The sequence below is a fragment of the Saccopteryx bilineata genome, chromosome 2, assembly GCF_036850765.1.
Source record: "Saccopteryx bilineata isolate mSacBil1 chromosome 2, mSacBil1_pri_phased_curated, whole genome shotgun sequence".
Taxonomy (NCBI): Eukaryota; Metazoa; Chordata; class Mammalia; order Chiroptera; family Emballonuridae; genus Saccopteryx; species Saccopteryx bilineata.
The window spans coordinates 102,594,711-102,614,338 of NC_089491.1; the positions used below are offsets into that span (position 1 = coordinate 102,594,711).

The 19,628-nt window shown below is 51.5% G+C and overlaps 1 protein-coding gene across 14 annotated transcripts in view; it reads right to left on the reverse strand.

The window, feature by feature from the left end:
• Positions 1-3,335: 3,335 nt before the first annotated feature.
• The window catches only part of SECISBP2 (SECIS binding protein 2), a 30,422-nt gene continuing 14,129 nt past the window's right edge, over positions 3,336-19,628 (reverse strand). For 10 of the 14 annotated variants that reach the window (XM_066257542.1, XM_066257537.1, XM_066257536.1 and 7 more), the window contains 9 exons: positions 18,589-18,678; positions 16,950-17,082; positions 14,956-15,122; positions 14,137-14,275; positions 12,273-12,423; positions 11,484-11,704; positions 5,067-5,221; positions 4,564-4,756; positions 3,336-4,161 (listed from right to left, as the gene is read on the reverse strand). In XM_066257542.1, the coding sequence (XP_066113639.1) occupies positions 4,058-4,161; positions 4,564-4,756; positions 5,067-5,221; positions 11,484-11,704; positions 12,273-12,423; positions 14,137-14,275; positions 14,956-15,122; positions 16,950-17,082; positions 18,589-18,678 (1,353 nt within the window). In that variant the 3' untranslated portion in view covers positions 3,336-4,057. The remainder of the gene's footprint in view (positions 4,162-4,563; positions 4,757-5,066; positions 5,222-11,483; positions 11,705-12,272; positions 12,424-14,136; positions 14,276-14,955; positions 15,123-16,949; positions 17,083-18,588; positions 18,679-19,628) is intronic. The other 4 variants (XM_066257540.1, XM_066257535.1, XM_066257533.1 and 1 more) reach the window with 3 other exon arrangements.

The following is a 19,628-nucleotide window of genomic DNA, read 5'->3' on the forward strand; positions in this document are numbered from 1 at the left end:
GACCCTAGTGAGTGGAAGCTGCATCGGGCCCCTGCCCACATCCAGATCGGCCCTGAGGCTGAGGTTTCCAGCAGCCTTTCTCAGACAGCTGCACGTGCTTCCCGCCAGCCACTTCCAGGGTCCACTGCAAACAAGACTCCCTGGGGGCGGCTCACCTTGGGATCACAGCTGCCCGAGTGCCCCTTTGCTCCCTCCACCCTCCCGCCTGGGCGCTGGCCCTTCCTTCCAGCAGACGCCACCGGCTCATAGGCCGTCCACCCCGTGACGCAGGTTTCTGTAGGACAGCCAGTGGCTGTCCGGTGGTCTTTGCGTGGGGAGTGGCTGCAGCCATGACGGACGCCAAGTGAGCTGCTCTGGGGCTAGGCCTGTGCTTGGTGCTGTGTCCAGTATCTCTGAAACTCTCCCGCAAGTCTTGGCATAGCTCATGCTCAACAAGACAATAACCCTTCCTTCCAATCACCATACGGGGGTGGGAGTGCTCCGCGGGGGAATGTGGTTGAGGGTGAGTGTGGATTCTTAGCACTGTTCAGAAAACAAAGGTGCAGTCCCACATGTGCTCAGTGGGGTCTGTGCTTGGGAGGGCCCGGGGCCACCCACTTCCCCTAGCAGCATGGGCCAGCGTGGGTCACGGCACTGCCGTTCGCACAGGGGTGGCCCTGCCAGGAAAATGGCCTGTGGGCCAGGGCAGGGGTCCTGGCTGACAAACGCAGGGGATGCAGTGGGGGTGCCCAGACTCTGCTCCAGCCATCCACTTAGATTTGTTGAACAAACACCACAGCCAGAGACCCAGAGGGCTCCTGCAGGGGACCTTGTCACCAGCAGAGATGTTATTAATGATTTTCTTAAAGATCATTTTGTCTTAATATTTCTAATTTTTCAATGACAGTTATTATATTAATGACAGTATATTAATTTCAGGTGTACAACAGTGATCAGACATTTAGGTAACTTATTAAGTGATCGCCCCAATGAGGCTAATAGCCACCTGGCACCATATGTAGTTAATATTATTGACTGTATCCCCCACGCTGCACTGTATGTCGATGTGACTCTTTATAACTGGCAATTTGTGCTTCTTAACCCCCTTCCCCTTTGCTGCCCATCCCCCAACCCATCTGGCAACCATCAGTTGCTTTTCTATCTATGAGTTTGGTTTGTTCATTAGATTCCGCATGTAAGTGAAATCATATGGTGTTCGTCTTTCTGTGCCTTTTTAGCACAATACCCTCCCAGTCCATCTTTGCTGTCGCAGATGGCAAGACTTCATTCTCTTTTTAAATGTCAGCTTTACTAAGGTATAACTTACACACGATAAAGTACAATGAGGTGATGTTTAACAAATGCCCAGTCTTGGAACCATTCTAGACTCATCTGGGTTTTTTTTAAAGAACTTATTTATTGATTTTAGAGAGAAATAGGGAGGGACGGAAAGCATCAACTCATAGTAGTTGCTTGCCCTATGTGCCTTGACCAGGCAAGCCTGGGGTTTCGAATCAGCGACCTCAGCATTCCAGGTCAACACTTTATCCACTGTGCCACCACAGGTCAGGCCCTCCTTGCCACATGGAATGGAACCTCTCCAGTCCACATCCACCCCTCCTACTGGTCTCCATGTGGCTTTCTATCCTTAGACGATGTATATTCATCTAGTCTTCCGGTGATTGTCAATGATGAGAGTTCTGTAATTTAGTTGTAATTTTCATCATGGGAGGGGCCATCTCAGAGTCTACCTGCTCTGCCATTTTGACCAGAAGTCTGTTTGTTTATTTTTAAAGAGACAGAGATAAAGGAACATCATACTGCTCCTGTATATATGTGCTCTAACCAGGAATCAAACCAGCAACCTCTGTGCTTCCGGACAATGTTTCAACCAACTGAGCTATCTGGCCAAGGCTTGCTCCTTGCTTTATTTATTTGCATGAGAAAGGAACAGACAGGAAGGGAGAGAGATGAGAAGCATCAACTCGTAGCTGCAGCTGCGGCACTTGAGTTGTTCATTGATTGCTTTCTCATATGTACCTTGACTTGGGGGCTCCAGCTGCACCAGTGACCCTTGCTCTACCCCTTGACCTTGGTTGGGCTCAAGCCAGCGACCATGGGGTTTTGAACCTGGGTTCTCAGTGTCCCAGGCCGACACTATCCACTGCACCACCATGCAAGCCCAGGTTTATTGATTTTTAAGAGAAAGAGAGCAAAGAAAAGGATAGTGGGGAGGGGGAAGGGAAGCATTCATTTTTTAAAAATATTTTTTAAGACTATTCATTTGAAAGAGAGAGGAGAGAAGTGAGGGAGGAGCAGGAATGCCTTGACCAGGCAAGCCCAGGGTTTTGAACCCAGAACCTCAGCGTTCCAGTTCAACACTGTATCCACTGCACCACCACAGGTCAGGCAGGAAGCATTCATTTTTGTTCCACTCAGTCATGTATTCGTTGGTTGCTTCTTGTGTGTGCCCTGACTGGGGATCGAACCCGCAGCCTTGTCATTTCGGGACGATGCTCTAACCGATTGAGCTAACCAGCCAGGGCCCAGAAGTCTGTTCCTTAACTTTTTGATCTATCACTTTCCCTATCCTCAGCAGCTTAGTGCAGCTGGAATGCTATTTCATTTTCTCTATATAAATTAATTTGGAACCTTCATTCTCAAATAATCCACTACTCTCAAACCCAGGACAGTTGACTTGCTACCTGTTGATGTGGGGAGGGCAGAAAAGACCTTCTCGATGCTGTTCTTCCTGAGCCCAGAGAGATGTGTGGACAGAACTCAGGGCTTCGGAGTTTGGAGCTGATCGACCGAATCCTATGTCCCCTTAAAACGGCTCAGTATGTGTTTGGAGGGGCAGAGCGCACACTGGGAGTGACCAGTGTCACTGACAACAGGAGAGGCAGGTGCTACACACACACACACACACACACACACACACACACACACGACCTGTCACACATTGTCAGCCCCGCCCACACAATGCTTCTGACTCGTTAGTCTACTTTCATTGCTCACCACAGACCACCGGGTTCTCAGATACCACGTTGGTATGACTGGGCTCAACCACCAGTGTTTTCAGAGCCAGCAACACATGCTGGGCCTGACGAGCATGAACCAGGGACACTCCACCCAGCCATGTTCTCTGTGACTGCAGGGCCTGAGGTTGGGCCTGGTGACAGCAGGTTTCAGGCTGGAGACCTCAATGGTCACTGCTGCCAGCTGCAGGAGGCCTGGGTATAACAAACCTCTCCCCGTGCAGCCCCTTCCTTCCATTCAAAGTCCAAAGCACAGATGGGGACAAAGGAGGAACTAGAAAGAGCAAGGATAAACCCAATGACCAGATGACCAGAGTCTTCAGGGAAATTAAATAATCACTCTTTATTCAAAATAAATATGCCTTCTTACTTACAGAAAAATAGGAAAGTAAACCTCTTATCTCCTGGCCTCTGTGACAGAAACCATACTCAAAGAGTGTGTTCATTTACAAAAGAAAGATCTGTAGATTATCAAAACTGAAATTTAGCAACTTTAATATACATTGTTTCTTTAAAAATTAAAGACTAAAAGAAATAATTCCTGTCAAAGGTCACAGATTAGAAACTGAATTTTCTGCTAAGGCTCATTTTAGCAAACCCTCCACATGTCCCCAAATCTTCCCACTGAGAGGCCGTGTCCTAAGGAGGCTCTGCCCTCCTGAGCGAGCACTGGCTCCCGAGGCGACAGTGTCAGCCACAATGCTCCCACTCCACCAGCCCGCTAGCTGAGCTGACGCCTCTGCGATGTGCAGGATGCATCCTCCAAGCAGGGCACCCACCACGGAGGGCCAGGTTTCCAGTGTTGTCCAGGCTCACTGCTCCCGGGGCTCCCAGGAGAGGCTTCTGTCAGTATGCCCAGCGCCTGCTCACAAGACCCACAGCTCTGATGCCACAAGGCTGCCTCCCTCATGCCCTCCACGCTGCCAGCGCCCCAACGACAGCATCACAAATACATCAGGTCAGTGGAGAACTAAGAAGGGCCACAATGTTCAAATCTCCCCGTCCTTACCCCAAATACACACACACACACACACCTCTTCTTATAAATTCAAGTTCATCATCTGAGAGGTGGAAGCCTCCAGCGACGCTTCGAGCTCCAGGGCACCCTGATGGTATGCATTCAGGTGTTTCCTCCAGATCTCCACTGGGAAGGAGAAAGCAGCACGGCTGAGAGGGGGTGGGCAGCGGGGCTCTGCTGGGAGCCAGTTCAGCGCTATCTCAATGGCCTGCAGTCTCCACCCGCCACCCCCAGGGCACCCCCGCCCCTGTGCGCAGCGTTAGTCACACCTCACTGCTTGCTGACCTTGACAACCTCCCAGGACACAGCTGCCCTTGCAGCCACCCTCTGTGTGAGACACTCACTGACAGGTCCTTGCAAACTCCCAGGTCTGAGAACACACTCAGACAATGGCCGGGCCCTTACGCGGCCTTCGGCAGCCAGTGCTGCTGGGCAAGCCATCACTCCGCCAGGCACTGGACTTTTCATCCAAGTCCATGAAGACCCGAAGGACATTTAGCCCAGACTCAGACCCGCCCTGGCACTCACTGTAGTGCGGCTCTTCTGACTTTGGAGAAGCTGGGGGGCTGTCCTCTGCCAGGCAGCCGGGGCCCTGCGCAGGCTGGCCGGCAGGGGCCTGGGACCCAGGCTGTCCCGCCTGCTCCTGCTGCACGTTCTCCAGCATGGTCTTGTATGCTTCCCGCGCCGCCATCGTCAGCTCAACCATCTTGTGGAACTGGTCCTTGGACAGACGTGAGCATACAGGTGATGTCCCCGGACCAAAGAAGACATGGGTCTTCTACAAACCCCAAGGGCACCCTCCACAAAGCAAAGGGTGACACCCACCTAGGGTGCCGCCTCAAGAGAGAACAGGGCACCTTAGGTACCTCTGTAGCAGCAGGGAGCCCAGAACTAAATTTGAAATCACACTTCCCTTCTGTGTATTGAGGACAGCAAGGCCCCTGAAAGTGAGTGTGACTGACCGCCCACGACCTCCACCTCTTCTCTTCCCTCCCGAGCCGGCGGCCAGACTGGGCCTCTTCCCTGCACACCTGGGCCCCGTCGTAGCTGAAGATGCCCACCACACTGACAGGAACAGCCTTGTTCAAACTACGCCCCAGGGCTTTGCGGTTGAGCGCAAACACGAAGGGGATGTTCTGTTCACAGGCGTAGTTGATGATGGTGTGCAGGGTGTCATCCAACCCACCTGCAGAGGACAAGGACAGGACAGGAGATGTGTCACAGGGCACAGCAGGGTGCTGGTTGCCAGGGTTCCTTGCTACAGACAGCAACACTGCCCAGATACCTCCCGCCCCAGCCCAGAGGCCTGTGCCAGGGGTGCAGGGGAAAGCAGGTTGCTGCAGCACCAGTACAGGATTCCTCCCAGAGTGTGGAATAAGTCATCGCCAAAAGACCATCCCTCCGTGTAACAAAACAGTCCACGCTGATGCAAGGGTGGCCTTATACCTGTTGAAGTCTTTGCAAATATTTACCGAAGCCAGGCCGCTGCTTCAGCTGCCTCACACGTGCTATCATACACTGAAAAGGGGGTACACCTCACTTACACATGGGACTCTAGCAGAAAGCCCCCTCCAACCTGACCACCCACGGCACCACCCTCCATCAGCCACCAGGCTCCCAGCGCTGTGCGAGGGCACGCACAGGAGGGGCAGCATGAAGCAGCTCCACATGCATGGCCGACCTGCCTGCCAGAAACCCACAGCACCAGAGAACCACTGCCAACAAAAGCATCACCCACGGAGTCTGAGCAGATAACCCAGAAGCTGCTGCACACCACGCAGCCAGCTAGCGGGCACGACAGAGAAACAGCTGCATGCAGGACAGCACCCAAACACCGCAGCAGGCAGGAATCTACGTACCAGCACACACTCTCAGAGCGACTTCCATGTGCTACTACACACAACAGGAAACTCCAGCACACAAAAGACGTCTCTACTCTCAGCCAGGATGATCCAAAATTATAACAAGTCAATTCTACATTAGCCTAGAACTTTGAAACACCATGATTTACTACAAAATAGGACTTTTTTTTTTTAATGAAAAAAGTACACAAGTAGAAACCGCATTTTTTAATAAATTAAGTGAGAGGGTGAGAGGCAGGGAGGCAGAGAGAAAGACTCCCATATGCGCCCCAACCAGGATTCACATGGCAAGCTCACTAGGGGACAATGTTCTGCCTATCTTGGGCGTTGCTCTGTTGCCTGGCAATCGAGCTCTTCTTAGCAACCGAGGTGGAGGCCATGGAGCCATCCTCAGCATCTGGGGCTTGAACCATTTGAGCCATGACTGAGGGAGGGGAAAGGGGGGAGAAGGGTGGAGAAGCAGATGGTCACTTCTCCTGAGTGCCCTGACTGGGGATCAAACCCAGAACCTCCACATGCTGAGCGACGCTCTACGGCTGAGCCAACCAGCCAGGGCCAAAACAGCATTTTGAAAAAGGGAAATACCAGGGTAGCACCACCGGGCAGTACAAGCATGCTGTAAGCTACAAGAATGTAAATAAGGGGATGAGAGTGACAGAACAGAGAGGATCCAGGATGACTCAAATGCGTAGAATTGGCCTGTGAGAAAGTACCCGAGGCAGTGGAGAAGGGCCCAGCAGATGCCACCCCAGACACGGAAGCACGGAGAACAGGGAAAAACAGAACAAATCCATCACCATGGATGGAAGGCCGAGGGCTGACTGCCGTAAACCCAGCTGTGACTGATGTGGGAATAAAAAATACTCCCTGCACGATCAAAAAAGGTGAAAAGAAAACAGGCTACTAACAAACCAAGAAACATTTTCTACTCTTACCCAAAGGGCCTCCTCTCTTGTAAAAAAAAAAAAAAAAGGTAATAACTATATTAAAATGAACATCCCAAACGACAAATGAGCAAAGAAAGTGAACAAAAAATACCATGCTCTAAAGCAAATCAAAAGATGCTCAATCTCCCTCCCAAGTCAGGGCACCGGGAGGGCGAGCAGGGCCCGAGGAGGCGGTCAGAAGAGGGGAGGGCGCGCAGGGCCCGCGGAGGCGGTCAGGAGAGGGGAGGGCGCGCAGGGCCCGCGGAGGCGGTGGGGGGGGGGGGGCGCGCAGGGCCCGCGGAGGCGGTCAGGAGGGGGGGGGCCGCGCAGGGCCCGCGGAGGCGGTGGGGGGGGGGCGCGCAGGGCCCGCGGAGGCGGTCAGGAGAGGGGGGGCCGCGCAGGGCCCGCGGAGGCGGTCAGGAGAGGGGGGGGCGCGCAGGGCCCGCGGAGGCGGTCAGGAGAGGGGAGGACGAGCAGGGCCCGCAGAGGCGGTCAGGAGAGGGGAGAGCGCGCAGGGCTCGCGGAGGTGGCGGGCACACACTGTTACACAGGCACACATCTTCCATTCTCAACATGGAACCTGTGGAGATGCTCACACAGGTACATCCCAATGTGCAAGTCACCGACAGGCTGGGGTCTGGACACTACTGACACACCCATCAGTATGCATAGGGCAGCCTTTCCAGAGCAGCCGTGCAATGTGTCAGCATGACAGAGGACCCTGCGACTGAAGCTAAGGAACAGGTGCACACCGTGTTCACACCCAGGCGGAGAGTCGAGGACACAGACATCTGGCAGTGTGGCTGTCGCTAAGCAACTGGAGGAAATCTGCAGGGTTTACTTCCCAAAAGAAAGCAGTAAAACAGTGGGCCCCACCCACATGGTGAGCTGCCTTCACCTATCACAGAGAAGGGTCACAGCGCCTGTCACACTGCTGCTGTCCTCAGCACGTTGGCCACTCCGTACAGAATATACAATGTCTGCATGAGAGGAAGATTCCTCAGCCTCGTAATGACGATTCCTGACTTTCCTCGAGAGAGACTTTCCCAGTGCACACCACGGTGAGAATGGGAAGCACCTTCTGCAGCAGGTGACCAGGCAGAGTGTTAAGCCCCACACCCTGCTCCAGATCTACCAGAGGACCACAAGAGGTGACAAGGACACCACCTCTGGGGACATAAATTTCAAAGAAAAACAGCAATTCTGGCTGGACTGGGAGAAGGGGAGATGGCAGAGGTGGGGCTGAGAGTCTGTTCCTGACATGTAACTATGTGTCACTGAGTCCCCTAGGGCCTAGTCATCAACTGAGTCGTTTCTCCCCCATGTCTCTCTGCCCTGGGGCTCATCACAAGTGCTACTTCAGTGTGTGCAAAACAGAGCAAACCCAGCTGGCCAGCTGCTGGACTAGCCACAGAGGGGGTGTAGAGAGGGCCACCTGCCTGATCACAGTGGCCACGTGTCTCTGCCGCTGTGGGAACACTGAGGTTTATGTTGAGAAAGGCTCCTTCTGAGAGTTGGTACAGGCAGGCAGAGGGTGCCCACGTGACCAGACCCCAGTAAACACCCTGAGCGCTCAGTTTGTACCCAGAATCCCTAAAGAGAACAGTTAACGCGAGTTGTCTTTGCGCCCTGTGTGACCACCCAGGAAAAGATGCAGAGTGTGTGCCTGGCCCACGGGCTTCACCCCACACGCCTTCCCCTTGTCTGACCTGCTGCCTCCTTTCACTGCAGTAAACCCCAACTTGAGGAAAGCACTGCGTCCTCAGGTACTGAGAGTCCTCCCGGCACATTCCTAAACCAACGCGGGCTTGGGAACCCCAACACAGCAGCCATGTCGAACACTACTCAACCAACCTGCTCACCAAGGTCACTCGTGAGAGTTGAGAGCAGCCCAGTGCCCTTGTCACAGCTCCACACTGAGACAGCCTGAGACGGGCAAAACGCTGTCAGGGAGACAATCCCATGAGGAGTTTAAGTTCAAGTTCGAATGACCAGGTGAAAGGCCACACTGAGCAAATGCAGAGCTTTAACATAACCTACAACTTGTGATGTGGAATTTACCTTTAAAGTGACTGCAAGCATTAGTACCTTTCCCAAGAAATGTGTTAAGAGGCACAATCAAGTTCCTGATGCTGCCTGGCAAAACACGCAGGAACTGATGATGTTTCAAGTGCACACCAAATCCTCAAGCTGCCTGTCGGTGACATCTCAGCCTGGTTCTCCAGCATGGAGAGGAGGACCTGCACACCACTCGTTTGCTGCTGGAGCTGGAGCACCACAGGAGGTGTGAGACCAGAGCAGAAAACCACCAAGAAGTGGAAATGTACACACTTGACTGAGCTCACCAGCCTAAGGCAACAGGGAGGAAAGCCCAGATTAGACCCAGCTGTCTACACCCCAGAATTAACTCCCTAGAGTGCAGCAACTATCCACACTGGGCAGGCACCTCCAGAGGCAAGGGGTTCCGGTCAGGAGGGCCGGTGACAGTGTGTCTGTGTCCAGACCCACGTTACCATCAACACCAGGGCACTAGCCCTCCAGGGAGGTGAACGGCATGTCTGCAGGATGCCAGGTACCACTCCTCTCCTGGTGAGGAGGACAAACTCCAGGGGACGTCAAGACCCCGAGCCCTTCCTATGCAGGAGGTGGGAGATGGAGAGCCTTCCTTCCCAGTGACATGCCCCAGGAGTCAGGGACACCCCCAGAACACTTCCTACCCAGCTGTCCCAGAGCAGAGGGCTGACTGGGTCCTTGGAGCAGCAGCATCACCAAGAACTCACTAGGAACGCACACCCTGGGCCCTCTGGATCCAAATAAGCAGAACCCAGTTCCTGGAGACTCACATTCACCAGTTTAAGAACCACTGCCCTCCAGTGCAGCCCGTCCCCAGACGTCCAGTCAGCCTCTGAGAAGCTGCTCGACAAGCTGACCGCCAAGGAAACCTCCACCAGAGACCCACATGGCAAACCACCACAGCCAGGGAGGCCATGTGGGGATAAGGAAACTTCAATCCCCAAAGAAGTGACACACCCACGGGGCAACCACAACTGCCATACACACACAATCTCCAAAGAACAAAACAGCTCCCAGAATTTAAAAATAGTGGAAATGAAAAATCTGACATAAAGTTTAGAAAACAGAACCAAAAGAAGTGAAGAGTCAAAACTGGGTGCAGTGCAGGCAGCCCTGCAGGCCCGGCAACTGAGCAGCGGGGCTCCGGATGCCGACAGAGGAGTGGCTGGAGGGGTTCACAGCACAGACCCAACAGGGCGTCCCACACCTGAGGGCACTGGTGCAAGCTGTCCCACCTTCAGAACTGTGGACACAATGAAGTTCTCAGACACTTCCAGAGATGGAGAAAACAAAGGAAAAAAGGTCAAGAAGCAGAAAGACTGGATTTCGAGCACCATCTCTCACATGTGTCCCACACCATTTCCACACCAGCAACTGATGACAACGTGCTCAAGCTGACAAGGTGAGCCCAGGGCAAGGGAGTGGGCAAGAGTTAAGATATCACCTGTAACAGGGGTGTGGGGGCCATCCCCACAACTACGGGCCCAGGTGGCACACAGGGCATAGATGATTTTAGAAGACAAAGCCGCAGAATGCCCGATGTACCGACTGTCTTAGGAGGCTCCAGCAGCTGGCTGAGGGTGTGCAGTGATGACCGTTAGGCTGAGCTCCTGCCTCAGGATTGTGAGGGGCACTACCACCACACAACCAAGTGGGACGTCCCTAAAATCGCTGTGCTATCTACTCCAACCGGTAAAGATCAATCTCTGACCCGAGCGGGATACGGTGAGACTGCCAGGCTGGCACGGGCAGGTCCAGCTACTGTTCTTGGGCCTCTGGAGGCCGCAGAAAAGTTGGGAGCCTCAAGTCTGAGATGTGAAGTGGCCACTGGAAAGCTCAGTGTAGGAGCTGGATTCATCACCTGCAAGGGCAACCCCATGGAGTTGAACTGCATGGGAGGACAAAGGTCCAGGACGACCCAGCTGTGGCCTGGAGTGCTGACTCCAGGTGCAGAGGGACAGCTGGTGCCTGCAGTGCCCTCTCCTGACTGCCATCCCTGCCCTGCAAAGCCTGAGGACACACAATGGACAAGTTGGAGGCCACTGGAGCGAGGTCACACACCAGAGTTCACTGTCAATCACTTCACCCAGCATTTCATATCCCATGTTGTCAATCACTTCACCCAGCATTTCATATCCCATGAAACAGAGCCAACCTTCCACTGTCAGAAAGATGGCCATGTGCTTGGACAAACCCACACCTCTAATGAGTGAGTGGGCCCAGGAGTTAAGTCACAGAAGAAAGGGCATTTAAAATGGACAAAGCCCTCTGCCTGGCAGCCATTCACAAAACCTCTATGGTGTGAGTGACCAGTGACCCTCTGTAGCTCCAGGGCAAACCCACACCATGTCCAGCATGCTGCGTGATGAAGACATGTCCTTTGTGCTGCCAGAGGCCCGCAGGGCCACCCAGAGCCATGCCATGAAGACCACAGGGGCCAAGCTGCCCTGCAGGGTCAGGCACATGGTGGGCAAATAAACTCTGGAAACAAATCAGTCAATTAAAACAAAAGGAAACGAGCCACACTGCCCATGCTTAGTTGCTGGCGGCGTGTGGTGGGCCGTCCACCAGGGAGAAGGCACATTACCTTTCGACTGTATCTTCTCACAGTTGGGGGAGATGATGACGCACTTGAGCTTCCTGAGCCGCAGGTGTTTGAGCACCTCCCTCAGCCCCAGCACAAGCCGGCGTTTGGTCTTGGCCTTGACAGGGTCTTTCTGGTACATTCGGTCTTGGAAGCGGACCAGCTCCTTCAGCAGATCTATCACACAGGCGTCTACCTCCTTGCTGAGCACCTGGCTGCAGTAACTGAGAGAGACATCGAATGTCACCAGCTTCCTACTGACTGTGACTCTGCAGGGCTGCTGCTCAGGAGGAACGCGACGGCACGGTCCCTGAATGGCTGGATTTAATGAATGGTAGGAACCAAAGCACCCTCCCCCGATGCCACCTACAAGAGACAGAAGCTCTGTACCCCACCCCCCAGAGGCTGCCAAACATCCCCCACCATGGCCACTCCCCATGCGCCACTCCTGAACCACCTGGAGTGTGCCCCAAAGGAAAAGAGGCAGCACAGCTTCCCAAGAAATTCTGCAGAGAAGTCAAACCGCATGCTGTGCACTGTTCCTCACTGGCCATTCCCCCAACTGAGAACCTGGACCTACGGGCAGCTCTGCCACCACCAGCAGGACGAGAGAGCTTGTGGAAGCAGCTTCAGGAACCCTGTGTGGCATGACGAGACATGTGGCTCCCTCCACCAGTAGAGAAACAGACCCTCGCTCTCAGCTTCCCAGTGAGCACGCCAGGGTATATGAGAACTCCGCCCCCATAGCCAGAGCAAGCAGTGCCCACCCCAGGCCCCTAGGGGGTCACTCACTCCCTGAATCTCCGGCTGTGGATCTTGGGGCAGCTGGAACCTTCAGGGGCCAGGTAGCAGGTCTCTGCCTCCTTGTGGATCTCAGCTTCCAGTGGCTCTTCTGACTGGCTCTCCACAGCAGGAGTGAAGCTTATGGACACTTCTGCATCCCCTGGAATGTCACAGAAAAGTCACGGCACAGCATCCACATGGCAGGGGCTGGGGCAGGGTGTGCCCCACGGCAACATGCAGAGCAGTGTCACCAGGGCCCCAAAAGCGACCCAAACCCAACACATTCAAACATGGTTACTGAGCACCATAATGGCAGCAGAATGATGGGAATGGTCTGGGAAAAACAGAAGAACCTGGCAGCTTCCTATTCTGGCCTGCCAGTGGTGGCGCAGTAGACAAAGCATCGACCTAGGAGGCTGAGGTCCTGGTTTGAAACCCTGAGGTCACAGCTTAAGTGCAGGGTCACTGGCTTGATCCCAATGTCGCTGGCTTGAGCAAAGGGTCACTGGCTCAGCTGGAGCCCCCAGTCAAGGCACATATGAGAAAGGAATCAGTGAACAACTAAAGTGAAAGCAACTACGAGTTGATACTCTCATCTGTCTCTCCCTTCCTGTCTCTCTCTCTCTCTCTAAAAACACAAAACAAAAAAAATGATCAATGTCACCCCGTTAAATTTAATCTTCTAAATAAAATTAAAAACAAACAAAAAACCTTTCCATTCTAGAGTTATCTTCCTGACCCAATTTAGTTACTTATATTTACTACAGCAAAATATTTACAAAACCTATCATTTTAACCATTTTAGGTGTGTTCAGTGGCCAATTTATATTTTAATCTTGAAATTAATTTTTGCACTTAAATGCTTGAAACTATTCCTTTACTAAATAATCCTTAAATAAGAGCTAAAGTCAAATATCTAAACTATGAGAGCCTCAAGGGGTGTGTTAAACACATCAGACAGGATTCAGTAATCACTACAGTTCCCAAACATTCCTTTGAGAGACTTTCAAAGTGCCATGAGGTGCCAGCTCACCTGGGAAGAAATTCAGGGCATGCATCACACAGCCAGGGTAGGTGGGACCGGTCACTCCTGAGAGCCTGTCTGGCAGGAGCCTGTGAGGATGAGTGGCAGTAGACCCCAGCCTGCGCCCCGCCTAGGTAATGCCAGCAGGAGTGTGCTCACACCCTTGTGCATTCACCACACTGCTACAGTGACTGCACCTAATGGCTCCATGGCACACTGTACACCTGGACGTAGTACAGTAATGACAATGGGAACTGCTCCTCGGGGCCACAGACACTGCTGGCCAGCGAGGCACCCATGGCAAGACTGCCTGGGAAGGAAGCCCAATGCTCACCAGCAGGCTGTGGCTGGACCAGGACTTGGGCGGGAACTAGGGAGCCCTGGGGCTGCTCTGTTCCTGAGGTCTGTGCTGCGTTCACTGTGTGAAGTCCACAAGTTCCATGCTTATGACCTGTGCACTTTTCTGAGTGTATTACTCAATAAAAACCTTAGTGAACACGTCCTCTTTATAACTCTACATCTTGCACACTCATGGGAAAGCAGCTTTGCAGTTAGTGGGGTTAACTCTCCAAGATACTTCAATCCATGAGGTCCATCTAAGACCACACAGATCAAACCCAGGGGCCTCAGGCTCTGCCCCTCACAGACCCCAGAAGCAGGGGCATCAGAGGCCCACTGTCTGTTGGGACACATTCTACTGTCAAGTTGGCAATCTGAGAACTCTATTCTTGTGGTTTAGCACTGACTCGCTTTTACCACAAAGTGGCCAGAGGCTGGCAGAATTCTGGGTGGTGTGCAGCACACAGCTGCCCCCTGAAGGGTTAAGATGCAGCCAACAGAGACATGCACCTGAGGGCTCACCCTGCTCAAGTGCTAGGTCGTCCCCAACGCTCTCTCCATCTTGCACATCGTCATCGACAAAAGCTGGGCTCACTGTATTTTCTTGGAGACGCTGCTGCTTTCTTTCCTCCCGTTCTTTCAAAATAATCTTTAAAATTGAGTAAATGGTTAAGGCACCTAAATATTGTACTTACAAACAAGCTCTTCTGCAAAATAAACCACCCAGGTCAGCTTACTGGCAGTACGCCCATCTGTGCCTTCACAGCCACAACTTGCCCCACCCTGCCCAGGGGTGCCCAGGAGCCCAGGAAGAATGTGCCCCACCCCACCCCGGGGTGCCCAGGAGCAGCACTGCCCCTCACTCAGGTGCATGCAGCAGAGTGCAAGTAAAACCTGGATTCTGAGGCAACAGGGCAGCTTGTCACCTGGCCCTGGGTAAGACACTTAGCTCCCCACCCAAGCCTGGCCACACACCACAGGCTGCTAAGTGAAATGAAGGGGTGTGTGTGCAACAGCCATAAGGGAATTTCTCCAGGACATGTCCAGTACCCCCGAATCTGGGCAGCAGACACCTCACTGCAGGCAGGACGAGGCTGTTGAGTAGAGAGCATAACTCACTCCCCTACTTGTTTCCTGTCCCTGTCCCTGCAGCTTATAAAACGGCGTCCCTCTCTAGTGGATGAGGCCATCCCACTGTGCACACCCCAGGTGTCCCTTGGGGAGTAAGGGACTATTTCTCAGAGAACCCCAAGCCCATCCTAAAGCAGCAGAGACAAGAGCAGCAGCCCCACAGGCCCTCTGGCCCCTGGTGTCCAGGGCAGCACTCACCTTCTTCAGGGAGGTCGGCTTCTTGGCCTTAGGGACCTCCCTCTGCTTCCCCTTCTTCATCAGGGGGGCACTGGAGTCCAGTGGGTTGTGTGGGGTCTTCACCTGGCTGAAGCAGTGGCCCTTCTTCCCCGACATGGCTTCTTTAGAGAGAACGGGAACGGCCCCGACTGCAACACAGCGAGGACAATGCCTCAGGAGGGCTCCCCGTGCCGTCTTAACTGTCCCCACAACCTTACTTGTCCTCATGGAACTGTCCATCAACATCTTCAAATTGGCAATGACTGTAAGTGAAACTTAGAATCTTTTGGTAGAGACCCAAAAACATCCATTAACTTGGGAAGAACTCTCTTCCTGTCCTTATCCTGAAGGCTCCTGTTTCTCAGTAAGTCTTAATGTGCGAGCACATTTTTTGACTGAGGCCATTTCTGGTAGTTTGTACTTACGATGGCCCTTTTGGTTAAATCTCTCCCCACCACTTCCAGTGGCTCTACCTTGGTGGAAGTCAGCTACTGGTTTCTATATGCATGTCTTCTTGGAAGGCCCTTTTAACAGTCTAGCAACATTTATAGTTGATTCTCTGGTGTTTTTCACACATAACCCCACTTCCCAAAATCTCCTCGTGGATAGTGATAACAGTCCCTCCAGTGAGCACATGGTTATGACCACTCCTCAACACCTCCAGTCTGCCCTGACTTCTGCAAAGGTGGTGCCCACTGGAAGTGGTGGGGAGAAACTTAGCCTGAAGGGCCATTGTAAATACAAACTACCAGAAATGGCCTTAGTCAAAAAATGAGATCACAACCCCCCTCCCCAAAAAAAGAAAAAAAAAATGTGATCATTCACTCATAGACTTTACTAAGAAACTTCCAGATAGGGATAGGAAGATGGTTCAACTTGCACCAAAACAGCTGGATTGGCCCCTGCAGACCTTTCTTTACCAAAAAGATGAGCTGAGGAAAGACCATGTAAGGGGGCAGAGATCCCGAGCTTTGGTACACAGTAGTCCCTTGTCATAAAGTTTTCCTGGACCAGTGGTGGTGCAGTGGATACAGCATCAACCCAGAATGCTGAGGTCCCTGGTTACAAACCCTGAGGTCGCTGGCTTGAGCAAGGGATCACTGACATGATCCCATGGTCACTGGCTTAGCTTGAGCCCCCCAGTCAAGGCAACTATGAGAAGCAATCAATGAACAGCTAATGAAGCAACTACGAGTTGATGCTTCTCATCTCTCTCCCTTCTTGTCTCTCTTAAAAAAACCACCAACCTGTTTGTGGTTTTGCTTACAGCTACCAGAGTAAATATGAAGCACTACCTCATTGTGGTTTCAACCTTAATTTCTGATGACTAATGATGGCTATTTGTGTATCGTCTGTGGAGAAATGTCTTTTCTAGTGTTTCTATTTTTTGAGTTTATTATTAAGTAATAAACTGAATATTAAAGGTTTATCACATATGATTTTCAAACATCTTCTTTCATTCTGCAAGCTGTCTTTTCACTTTCTTGATGTTATTTGTTACACAAATGTTTTTAATTTTGATGAAATCCACTTCATCTATGATTGCTTTTCTCGCCTGTCCTTTTAGTGTCCTATCTAAAAATTCACTGTCTAATTCAAGGTCATGTGAGTTTACCTCTGTTTTCTTCTAAGAGCTTTATAGTTATAGCTCTTATGTTTAGGTTGGTGATCCATTCTGAGTTCACCTTGTTTATGGAGTGAGGCAGGGTACAGCTTCTCTCTTTAGCATGTGGAATCCAGTTGTCCCAGCACCAATTTTTAAGAGACTATTCTTTATTTTTTTAATGAATACATAACCTTGTCAAAACCCACAGGCCACACACGAGTTTATTTCTGAACTATCATTTCTATACCCTTAGTCTATGTCTATCCTTATTTCAGTACAACCCCCCCCCCCAAAAAAAAAACCCTGCCAGCCACAGAATAGTCTATGTGAAAAAGACATTCAAACATTTGAGATTAAAAGACGCTTTTACCTGAAAACACAACTGGCCCGGAGGACGGCTTTGCGCCCTGGGAGTGCTGCTTCCTCTCCAGCGCGGTCAGCATTCCCCCCAGATCCAGCTGCACAGGGAGCTGGCTCTTCTTTCCATTACTTTTAAAATTACTCTAAAAAGTTCAAAAATAGGAAGTTTATAAATACATCTCACAAACTGCCCTTTTCATTTTGTGACAAAAAATCATATAAAGATAAAAATGAAATAGACTTAGAGACTATAAAAATCTTAAAATGAAAAATCAATATAATTAAAGAGAAAAGCCCAATTAATCCCATGCTACCTGACAATACTGTCACCAGTGACTCACCCCCATTCTTTCACAACACAGGGTTCACGTTCAAGCACTGTGTCTCCCACCTGCACCGTGGGTAACAGTGCGCTTCTGCAGACAGGAACCCTTCTGGAACATAGTCTCTGTTGTATGGGAGGCTCACTGGTTAGCGTTACCGCCCCATTGGCCCCATTCATTGTCCAACTGCCTACGTGAACCAGCCGATTGCCATGAGACCATGGCAACAGGGTCAGAAATGTACACAAGCCCACGTTGCCCCAGCAGGTAAGTATTATGCTCAGACACTAAGTCTGACACATTGTGGACACATGTCAATGCTGACCAGCTGTGGCCTGGGTCTGCGGCAGTCTGAAGGCTATGGCAGGCAGGCCATGCGCAGGCCTCAGTACTCCCTCCTGCTCTCCTGCCCACAGCGCTCCTTCCTGGCATCAGAACCCCACTGGCTGGAGGCTCACACCAAGATGCAAGCGCTAAGGACAGCACAGGTAGGCGACATAGACTTCCCACCACCAGGGCGGAGGATGTCCGCATATAACACGACAATGCAAAGTTAGTTCACACCAGGGTTTAGAATTTTACTTTTCACAAATGTGAAAATACTCAAGTACCCTACTTTGAAAGGCAAAAATGACAATGAACATGCCCAATGTGCAAGTTCTCCATGTAGAGTATGAGCCATAAGTCCATTCCTGAATCCTCAGTGGGGCTGGGGTACAAGAACCATTTCTTCCGCTATTCTGACTACTCAAAGGGACATCTGAGTGACTCTGCTATTCTCTGTCAGACACTGCTGCCTCACAAAACAATTCTTGTTCCCTGGACAAACTGAATCAACACTTTCTCTTTAAGTCGAAGTTTCATAGGCAGTATGTTCCCCTTCTTTCTGATATAGCAGTGGTAGTCACCAACAGTCTTATTACAAAAGTGACAAAGTGAGCTCAAAAGTAGTCTGCTGGAACATACTGAACGTCCTCCTCCAAGGAATAAATAAAAACAAAACAAAACAAAACATCGGTCTCCAGGCAGGATGGGTCAGTGGATAGAGCATTGGCCCTGGATGCCAAGGTCACGGTTTTCACCTGGTTAGGGCACTTACAAGAAATGATCAATGAGTACAGAACTAAATGAAACAACTAAGTGAAACGTGTTGATGCTTCTGCTTCTCTCTCTTACCTCTCCCTCCCCTCTGAAATCAATGGAAAAATTAAAAGAAAAAAAAACACCAGCTTCCAAACACAAAGAAGTGTGGAAAGCAGGTTTATATCAAAGAGTTCAGTTTAGCAGGAAAAGTTAAGCCTAAAGTGGTCTCATTCTAAAATTTACCTGTGGCTGCTGTATAGATTGAAATTTCGGTGACTCTACTCTGTCTCTTCTTTCAGACGCAACTGCCAGATTGGGGAACTCCTCGGCATCCTAAGTAAACCACACACCCTTTAGCACGTCATGCATCATGAGACTCAGATGTGCCCAAGTGAGACCTCTCTCTGTTCATATTTCCAAGAAGAGCTTCCATAGAAGTGCTCAAAGGGAATACAAAATAGCTCCCCAAACTATAACATAAGAGCTTCAGCTTAACTTTACTTAGAACCACTTTAAAGACCCCAGTTCCAAAATCCTGCTCCAGAGAGCAACAGTGGGGCCCCAAAGAGTCTACAGAACTGCCCCTAATGGCAACATGAGTGTGTCCAAGCACCACCCTTCCTCATGCTTTGCATTAGGGAAACCATGTCCTGTCATTTGTGCTGATGGCAGGCTGAAAAATAGAAAGAGGGACAATGGGCCTCTGTACAACACTTGAACCATTAAAAAAGGTCTTATGTGGCCCTGGCTGGTTGGCTCAGTGGTAGAGCGTCGGCCTGGCGTGCAGGAGTCACGGGTTTGATTCCCGGCCAGGGCGCACAGGAGAAGTGCCCATCTGCTTCTCCACCCCTCCCCCTCTCCTTCCTCTCTGACTCTCTCTTCCCCTTCCGCAGCCAAGGCTCCATTGGAGCAAAGTTGGCCCGGGCACTGAGGATGGCTCCATGGCCTCTGCCTCAGGTGCTAGAGTGGCTCTGGTTGCAACAGAGCAATGCCCCAGATGGGCAGAGCATCGTCCCCTGGTGGGCGTGCCGGGTGTATCCCGGTCGGGCACATGCGGGAGTCTGTCTGACTGCCTCCCCATTTCCAACTTCGGAAAAATACACACACACAAAAAAAGGTCTTATGTGCTTGTCAGCATTTTAGGGGCTCTGGAGGTTACGTGAGAAATGGGGAAAATATGAGTTATTTATTGGCCCAAATCCAAATGCTGTGCCATGGTAACAGGCCTTCATATGCAGCCCACTATTCTTGAGAGACTGCTCCTAGAACCTTGGGAACGCCCA